This window comes from Rhodnius prolixus, unplaced genomic scaffold (assembly GCF_049639745.1).
Source record: "Rhodnius prolixus isolate KJV_2025 unplaced genomic scaffold, Rpr scaffold_1, whole genome shotgun sequence".
In the NCBI taxonomy this organism is placed as follows: domain Eukaryota; kingdom Metazoa; phylum Arthropoda; class Insecta; order Hemiptera; family Reduviidae; genus Rhodnius; species Rhodnius prolixus.
In genome coordinates this window covers 55,137,981-55,147,839 of record NW_027411581.1, presented here as the reverse complement: position 1 = coordinate 55,147,839, position 9,859 = coordinate 55,137,981, and the positions used below count along the sequence as shown (strand labels likewise).

The 9,859-nt window shown below is 30.7% G+C and overlaps 1 protein-coding gene across 6 annotated transcripts in view; it reads right to left on the bottom strand.

The window, feature by feature from the left end:
* Positions 1 to 740: 740 nt before the first annotated feature.
* Positions 741 to 9,859, bottom strand: part of LOC141462363 (rab11 family-interacting protein 4A-like) — a 154,393-nt gene continuing 145,274 nt past the window's right edge. For 4 of the 6 annotated variants that reach the window (XM_074144158.1, XM_074144157.1, XM_074144163.1 and 1 more), the window contains 4 exons: positions 8,805 to 8,955; positions 7,454 to 7,581; positions 5,125 to 5,154; positions 741 to 2,462 (listed from right to left, as the gene is read on the bottom strand). In XM_074144158.1, the coding sequence (XP_074000259.1) occupies positions 2,337 to 2,462; positions 5,125 to 5,154; positions 7,454 to 7,581; positions 8,805 to 8,955 (435 nt within the window). In that variant the 3' untranslated portion in view covers positions 741 to 2,336. The remainder of the gene's footprint in view (positions 2,463 to 5,124; positions 5,155 to 7,453; positions 7,582 to 8,804; positions 8,956 to 9,859) is intronic. The other 2 variants (XM_074144160.1, XM_074144159.1) reach the window with 1 other exon arrangement.

The window sequence follows — 9,859 nt, the reverse complement described above, 5'->3', positions numbered from 1 at the left end:
TAATTAGAGGTTTGATTTTAATTTTTGAAAATTCACAGATACTAATAGAATTCTGGTCAGAGTACAGCTCCAACAAATTAAAAATTAAGAATCAAGAATTAAGTGGTCGTTTTAGATTTTTATTTTATTTTTGTTTATTGTTTCGATTAGAAATTCATTTGTTGCATATTAAATGTGAAACAAATATGAAATAAGAATTTTAGGAGGCCAAAAACAGCTATTGGGGGAAAGGTTACATTCTGGGGCACACACTTCAAGGCATAATCAGTCATAATTTTGGCCTCGCTCTGTTTTTTCTCCTCTATTGGTCCCATTTCCTGAAGAATCCGGGGATCGTTTGCCTGTTCATTCATAAAACATACCACTCACTTTTACTGACTTTCTGGACATATTTTTTCTTTACTTTATACAGCCTCTCTTATATGTAGCCTTTTTATATTTACTAAACGTATTTACGTGTGACATTTAGAAATCCATGAAGGTAGTAACAGTTTTCTTTCCACTTACTCTCAGGTCATGAGTGCTTCACTACCATGCAGCACTTTGCTTTCAAGTATGCAAGTATCATTCAATAAAGTGGGACTTTTGATTAAGGGATTTTAGTCGCAATGTCACACAGTCAGTAACGGGGTCCAATCTAAATGTAGAGTTGCAGCTTACACTAATAGCAATAACATTTTCTCCGACTTCCATAGCTAGTAAATGAAAAATAGAAATATGTATATAAATAAAAAAGGTAAAAAGATCAAATTTCTTTATTCATTTATTTCTGTATTTATATTATCTGTTAAAACGTTTTTTTTCTTTTTTGGCTTTAGTCCTATTTTTAAAATATTTCAAAATCAAAAATAAAAACAATATTTACACAAAGAATATATTAAAGTCATATACGATTTAATTAAGAAACAATTTATTTCACTTATGAAAATCTAAAAAAAATATTTCATTTATTTATTTATTTATTTTTTTAAATGAAATGTGTTCAATGGTTTTTTTTTTCAGTTCATGTCAAATTTAAAATATAAACTATAGATTGCCAAAAAAAGAAAACAAAATAAAAATCACTCTTACATTCTAAATACTTCTTTTAAATACACACGTTCAAAATATGCATATTACAATTATTTTTTATATTTATGGATGAATTAAGTTAATGTTAAAAAAAAGTAAAATAATTCCTCTTTTCAAGAAAATAACCCAAAAAAATATACAATTTAAACATTAAAAAAAAAGTATCGAATTTTTCGACGATGATTTCGATGAAGAATTAATTAAATTAAATTTAAAATTTAAAAAAATGGCCACGAAATAAAACAAAACTAAGTTTGGCCATTAAATTTTATTTCAATTCTTTTTCTTTACGTATGTAGCTTTAACTTTTATGATATTTAAATAGATTAGGGCATTTTTCCCTGTCATTTTAACATGATCCAAGTTTCTAGCCCTTTTGTTATTACTTTAAAAAAATCTGCTATTTGGAGAATAAGCTTTCTTATTTTTTGTTCGTTTAAATTTGCTTTTAGAATTTAGGCGTACACGCACATCTTGAGGATTGATATTTTTTAAAATATTTTTTCTTTGCACTTATATAACTTTTTTCTTTTTTTCATAATAACAAAGCAAAAAAAAAAAAAAAATGGACATTTCACATTATTTTCATTTCATTTTCACAGCCGGTTGAGCGTAGCGGGGACGGTATATTTTATTTATTTACTTTTAATCAGTGCAGCAATAATTATACATAAAGGGAGGAAATTTTTGCAAAAATAGTTATTTACAAAAATTAAATACAAAAAATTATGGGTATAGTTAGGAATTACGGAGAACAAGGCAATATTTTTATTTATATATCAAATAAACACTTTCCGTCAAAAAGCTTAGGAATTTAAAAAGTGTTTGTGATTAATAAGTTCAAGTATTTTTTTGGAAGTGTAGGGGACGGATATTATTTTTAATGGTAAATATATTGTGTATAAAATAATAAGGTATAGTAAAATAATAAAAGTGTCAATTATTATAATATACAATAAAAAGCGAGTTATTTAAAAACCAAAAAATAATGAAGACATCAAAATAGTGAATATCATATTTATTTATGATCAGTTTTTGTTTTTGTTTTTGTTTGCTGGTTGGATATTTCATCTCGGCATTAGTCAAAAAATAAAATCTTGTGATTGGCCAGAGAAGCATCCAAGTAGAAAAATGTGGCAGTACACAAGGTAATTTTTTATTTCTTTTGGAGTGGGCAAAAGGAGGGAGTTAGGGGTATGAAGCTATAGTTATACATAAATATATACACAAATACACAACAAAAATAGTGGCGTCTTGGTTGGGGGTCACGGTAGACCACCTTTGACTTCCAATAGTTGTGGATAATTATCGACAATATTAAGAAGTATACCGTCTATGTAGGCACGTAACTGAGCATTTACTTCTTGCTGTTCTTTTAAGGCGGTCCTTACCTGGACAATTTCAAACAAAACAAATAGAAACATTAGATAATTTAATAAATAAACAATTAAAAAAACATAAATACTAAATCTTTAGGAAAACAAATATAGTTTATAATGACAATCTCTTACTAGTTATTTATCTACTTGTAATTATCAAATTTTCTTTCAAAAATGTCTGCGGTTGTTTGCGTACATACCATAAATGGAAGATATTACCTACGGCCTAAAAGTAGCTATTCTTGATGAGAAACTTACTTAGCGAAGATCACTAACCCATTTTCTTAAACTTTTCAGGAGACTTGAAAAACTTTTTCTATTGTATGTGAAGTTTTTGCTTTGTTTCAGTTTTTAGTGATAGGCGTCGCATAAAATATGCAAATTAATGATTGTTATTTAAGTTCTACTTAAACAGAAAATTAAGTAAATAATTTTAACTTCATGATGAAAAAAAGATGGACAAATTACTTTTATCGCTTTTGAATAATTTAAAATTTTCTAAAAAATAATTTGAAGTTAAGTCGTAGATCAGATTAGATTTGACCTAATGTATATACAATGTAACATTTTATAACTGATCAACAAAAAAAGAAGGGAAAAGTTGACATAAAAGGTTTCCATATAGGGCTTCTCATTTGTCAGTGGTAAAAACTAAGCCTTACACATCAAAGCCTGCAGAGCCACAAAGGAACCTCAAAGAAAAACACCAAGAGCAACCAAAGCCGTGTCCAGAACAAAATTTCAAGTCCTCCCTCTTGAAACATCTTTGATATGCATCAAACCTAAATGCCAGTAATGGACCCTCCAACTTGGTCTATCACAGTTATCCATGAAAGAAACAGTATTATCTTATTAACAGCTCCAATTACATCAACTAAGGCTGCCGAGTACTTCCATGAAGAATACTATGAAGCCATCTACTCCAGGGACTCACTAACATTAAGTTTGTTAACTCCTTCTAATTTGACCAATCTGGTATCTCCATATTTCCCGAAATACCTTATGATCTGTCCTTCAGACTTGAAGGACATGCATGATAAAAGATGCCTTCTTCAAGCCTCTTCGTCCCAGGACATATATTAAGAAACTTGGGTCTGATAAAAAAAAAAAATTAAATAACAATAATAACAGTTAGATAATACTGTCAACAATAAAGGTCACGCTCATCCTACACAATTACTTATCGTCTAGAACTAATTAATGGTAGAAGCGCCAAAACGCCAAATTCCAGGACAAAACCGTGTCCTGGAACTAAGTACTTCTTATTATCGATATTCCTAAGAAGCCGGTTAAAACTTTTGTGGCTTCTATACTCTTTCTACAGACAAACAATAAATTACTTACATAACTAACACGAACTGCATAACTTATAGGCTCTGATATATCCAAGTATACTTAAGACGTCGTACGTTTTAACCATCAGCGAAATTAAGTCTAAAGACAAACTTAAAGCACAATGCAGAACTCGAAACATTACAATGCTAAACAAATCGATTGATCTAAGAAAAGACGGGAAAATGGCAGTTTAATGAATAGTTATGTAAATATTTTAAGCTTCTAGGAAAATTTTAGCATTTGGTGATGTTTGTAGGTGACGGAATATCCCGTTTTACTGCAGTTTTGAAACTTTTTTTTCTGGATCCAAGTATCCCACAGTTGTAAGAACATAATGCTCCACTGGAGATGCCACACATGTCAAGTTATAACTTGATAATAATAACAAGATATAATCGGAAGACATGAGAGCTTTCCCTGGGTTAAGATTATATGCTAATGGTCTTCGTTCACAACTGATCCGACAGTTGGACCTAAATCCATAATGTAAAGTAGAAATTACTTTGCTACTTTACATTCAAGAAAGCAAATAAGAGAAAGTCAAATTGAAAAATATATATACGTATATAATAAATAAATACCGATACATTTATATTAAACACAATCCATATGAAAACCTCAACACATAAAGGTTAACCCACGTTTGTATTAGAGTTAACCTAATAAAAATTGTTAAATTTCAACGCATGCCTATTAAACATTAATTACAATAAACCAAATCCACTAAAATTTCTGCTATAAACCAAAAATTGCGATGAGTTCAAGAACTGTGAAATTGGAAAAAAAATATATATATATTTACAACATAGAATTATTAAACAAAAAAAAAGCGAACTTCAAATACTTAAACTAAAACAAATTTAACGTAAGTTTATCAAAACATTTAAAAGAAATGGCAGCTTGTATATCAGCAAATAAGGATTTAAATTTCCATGATAATAACTAAAAACCAATAATTCCAACAGGAGAACACGGTTTAGTACAGAAAGGCTAAGCAGGAATAAAATAAAAAAATTCTCGTACTGCCACAAAAACGAAGGAAGAAAAGAAATATTTTAATACTACAAAATTGTGACTAGAAGAAAAAATAAAAATGTAAAAAATTAAGTGAAATACAATTAGTTTTATATAAAGGGAATGCTCTGCTTGAACATTTTCACCTAAGTTAGTAAATAAAAAACAAAAAAAAAGATTAGGCTTTTTGAGATACAAAAAAATGCCAAAAACACAAACGGCATGCTTTATTATAGCAGAATACTTTCAAAAGAGGTCAGAAGATTTTTATTTTTTTTTTGTAAAATCTTTTATCACGTGCTTACTATCACAAATATAAATTTACCTCGAGCTCTTCCGTTGATTCAGGAGCAGGCTAAAAAAAGAAAAATCACGCTATAACTTTCAGTGAATAAACCTCCAAAAGGGCTACAAGTTTATTGCTTTTTATTATTTATCTGGTTGAATTGTTTTTAGAACAATTTGTAAGAAGAGTTATTCTAAAAGTACGAAGGAAGCCTTCCTTACTTGCATCGGTACCAACCTAGTCAAATAAGCATGTGCAGTACCTTATTCTAACCACCACATTTCTTTTCATTAGGATTCAGGAAAGTAAAGACATTTTATGAAAACGACTAAGCCAATCTGTCTAAAAAAAAACCCTAAATCAAGAGGACTGTCTAACATCATCATGATGATTGTTTATTGCAATAATTGGGAAACATTAAATTATATGACTAAGTCAAAGAAAAAAGCAAGCAGAGGCGAACAGAATTATAGTAAAGCAGACAACATTCCAAAATATGATCCATTCGAAAGCAAATTTTATAGAACCTACTTTGTTCGAGTCTATTGTTAATTTTTACTTTCTCTTTCAACAAATTTATTAAAATTAAAATTACTTGGTAAGTATCATAACTGATAACGTGAAATTATAAGCACAATGACGAATATATGATCTTGCCACCATTAAAGCATTTTGAAATAAAACCCACCTAAGCCTGAGACCTCAGTTCCTAATGTCCATTCTTACATCCACACGTTCTTAATCAAAAAGATGGTAAATGGGCAACACCTTAAAACAGTTTAAAAGGTATCAGTCGTAAAGCTAATGATAAAAAAGTTGACCCAAAAGATAATCAGTTCGAAAATGTTTTAGGGACAATACAGTCAAGTCAAAGGGTAGAAACAGTACAAGAACCTTTACAACAATGGTGGTAATCCCCTTAAGGGACTGGAACTCTTTTGGTCTTTAGAATGATTCCCAAAACGTCTTAAGAGAAATAAAGGGCGTGTCTCGGTCTCAACAAAAACATACCATACGCTGATGCCCCTTATATGGGGCATTATGATAGATACAGTAATTACAACGAAGCTGAATAGCTGATTCTCTGGGGAGATCGGTGGAAATGCGTACTCCACTCTATCTGTCAGATCTCGGGCTGTAATAAAACAATTTTTTAGAATTAGTTGTTCAACGAGGAGATATACTTTATAGCAGCTTTCCAGATGCTGCGATTTCTTTAAGAAACGTTCCTAAAGAGCAGCTATTAAGATTGAGTGGAACCAGTTTGAAGCACATCTTGCAAACGACAACCATCCTGTATTGGTAATGAAGGTCCACCCAGGAAACATTTAGAGGATCTTTCATGTATTTCTTTCTGGCACCAGACGGACCACCTGATTGAAAGGATGAGAGAAAAAACGATCATCCTGCACCAAATGACCGACTTTTGGTCGGGAAATGTTGCCCTTGAAAGAGATTAGACTGTATACAAATCGTAATTGTGGATCTTAGAAGCATTAAGTCTGGCCTATCACTCATGTACTAGACACCTTCTTTTTCTCTTCCCTTAGGGAATCCTTAGGGACATTGTATCCCTAAGGGTTTGTTCCCTACACACAGATGAAAACAAATAGCAATATCTATTAACAACCGTATCTATTAACGCCACTATTTACTAATAGAAACTAGGAAAAAGATATTATTTGTCGAAGCACGCATGTTTTTTTGAATCCCTGACCAGTTTCGGCCTTACAACAGAGACTGATTAAACTGACCAGTATAGTGAATTCAACTTTAATTATATTTCCATCTCACACTCACTTGCTGACATAAAAGTAACATGTATTTAATATTTTCTTGGAAATTGATTACCTTATTTAAAATGAAGAAATGTTTTGAAAAATAATTAACTAATTCATTTCCTGACTAACTATTAACTTCCTGCTAATGTGTTCAGACATCAACAAAGAGTTATTTGAAAAGTCGTTTAAATAATAATGGCATTGATTATTAACGAACAGTTTCAAATCTATATTTACTAATAACTATTGCAAACTAAAAACTTCTATGAATTAATAAAAATTAATTTTTTCTTCCAATTAGTTGTACATTTTGCATCCATTAAAAATCTATTAGATAGTGGGTTCATCAAACTTGGAAAAATGATGATTTACCAGGTTCTTTATTTTATCGTTAGCATTTATCTACTGCTTTGATCAAACAGATTATGGATGTCAAAAAATGAAGCATATGTTCCAGATAAAAGTAAAAATCATTGATGATTAATTTTCTTTAGTCAAAAAGAGAACAGCTGAAAAAAAAATCAGCCACTTGCTGATTAAATAAACGAATTAAGAATTTAAAAAATAATTTTTAAAAAAATACCAACCTCATCCTGGGACATTGCTTCTAATTCTGCGGCAAGACTTTGATGTCCAGTTAACAATAAACTTCGACCTTCTTCAACACGTTTTGTCAATAATAACGCCTGCATTTCATCATGTGCTTCTTGTAACCCTAGAGACCGATGAATAAAATAGGTGATTTAAATCTTAGAAGAATAACTTTTTTATAGTGTATAAGTATTTAATAATAAAGTTCTATGATATGCAGAAAACATAATTACTTCTCGCTTCAGATTCTAGTTCTTCACAAAGAACGTTTAGATGTTTAGATGAATTACGTCAGCTGAATATTAAAATAAACAATTAAAATTATTGTTTTTTGAAATGGAGGTAAACAACAGCGAGAAATTTCAAGGAAAACTGTTAACTAATATAAATATAGTAGAAACCTAAGATATAAAGGGATTTATGGACAATTACTTCATTAATATTATGTGTATGCTCCAGTACAGAGTCTGCCGCTACAAAGTATTCTATGCTCAAGTTGTGCGTAAGTCGAAAAATGATTTCGGTGTTTTTAATTTACTGGAAAATTCAGATAGTTTACACTCAGCATTCATTTACAAGGAATGCCTGCAAGGAATCTGCTCGCCCATTATACAAACTTACTTGGATAAATACTGAAGCAAACAATAGCTGCTATTTTATGGCATGCTATACATGCATGTTTATTGTATCCCTGAACGGTTTTGAAGCTTCAATCATTATCAGAAGAAGACTTTTTTCAGGAAGATACAGAAGCCCACATCCATTGAAACTATTATTTTCTACTTATTGAGTCCTACTAAACTTAAACCAGCAGCTCTCATAAACCTGACAAGCAGACTGTAAACCATACCTTTTGCACCGAATAATTATAACCGAGAATATAACACGATTCTCCATCTTAACATAACAATCTTTTCCCGATACAGATGTCCGAATATGTAAATTAAGGCTGAATAATCACAATTGAAAAAAAGGGTTGGGATGGAAGTATCACAATGGTTCGCGGTGGGCTTAGTAAGCCGAAGATCCTGGTTCCAGACGTGTTGCCCTTACATATTCTTTACTAGGAGCCTCTACAGCTTACTAACTAGTGATGGATAGTTGCCTGTAGCGAGAGAAAATTGTCCGGAATTGTTTTGTTAAACGCCAATTCTCGCAGAAGCCTTTGCTAGTAAGTTATTGCATTATCTTAATGATTTGTACCTAGCTCTAATCAAGCGCAATCATACAACCTTGTTGATGGTATCCCTTGAGCAATACTCCGGAAGCCAATGAAAATAAATGTTGACGTACAAGTTAAAAAAACAGAAGTATTTCTAAAGAAATGTACCGTAAAAATGAACTTACTTCTATTATCTTCCCTCAGTTGTGTGAATTTAGACTGAAGTTGTTCGTGAGCCGTAGGCGAAACGCCAGTGCCTCTTGAATTTAATTGTTCAATAGTTTCTCGCTGTTCTGCTCGCAATCGTTCTATTTCTTGTGTTAACTCTTCAATAAGCTGAGAAAATTAAGTTATTTTAACAAACTGGCTATTTTAAAGTGGTTTAGAAGGTTTGAGAAGTATTTCCATTACAAATAAAATAATGAATTAAAATTATAGTTATTCAAATTAACCCTGTGGCAATCAGGCAATGGTTAATTGGCAACTAATCGAAAACTTCTTGACTGAGAAAAATAATATATGATCAGCAATATTTGTTGAAACAGATTAAACCTAATTAAGTTCTTTAATAATTCATATAAAAGTGAAAAAAATTGGAAATATTTTTCCATTGCCAAAACAAAACGGGGCTGTGCTCCTGCCAAGGTTAATAGTGTCAATAATAACCATTACTCGTGAAAGTAATGACTGAATTACTTGCAAAACAGAAGATGCCTGACTTGGATAGGCCCACTAAATAAAAAGAAATTTTACTTTTTCTAATTTCCAAACAAATAAATAAAATAAAAGAAGGAAGATCATTAATAATATATATTTTTTTAAAATTAAGTGGAGAGAATATTGCGGAATGTATTTGGTATTACAGTAGTAAACACATTATTGCATTAGATTAAGATATTAAAGAATATTTGTTTTATTATTTATATGTTTACGCATAATGAGTTGTGTCACATTTTGAAGTTCTCATTCTATTTTAAGGGATTACATAAATTTTTCCAAACAGAACTGTAACTGAAAAAAAGGTAAATTACCTTACTTTTAGTCCAAGTAAAGACAGCAAACAAAAATTTATGTGACAATGTTTTAAAGCAACCATTTGTAACAGTAACTAATTTACTTTTCTCCTACTTTTTCAAAAAATTTTACCTAAACGTGTGCCTGAAGCGAATAGACGTACATACATATCAGGTATTCCAACAACAGAAACAACGCTTATCCCCAAACTATCACTCAATACCCA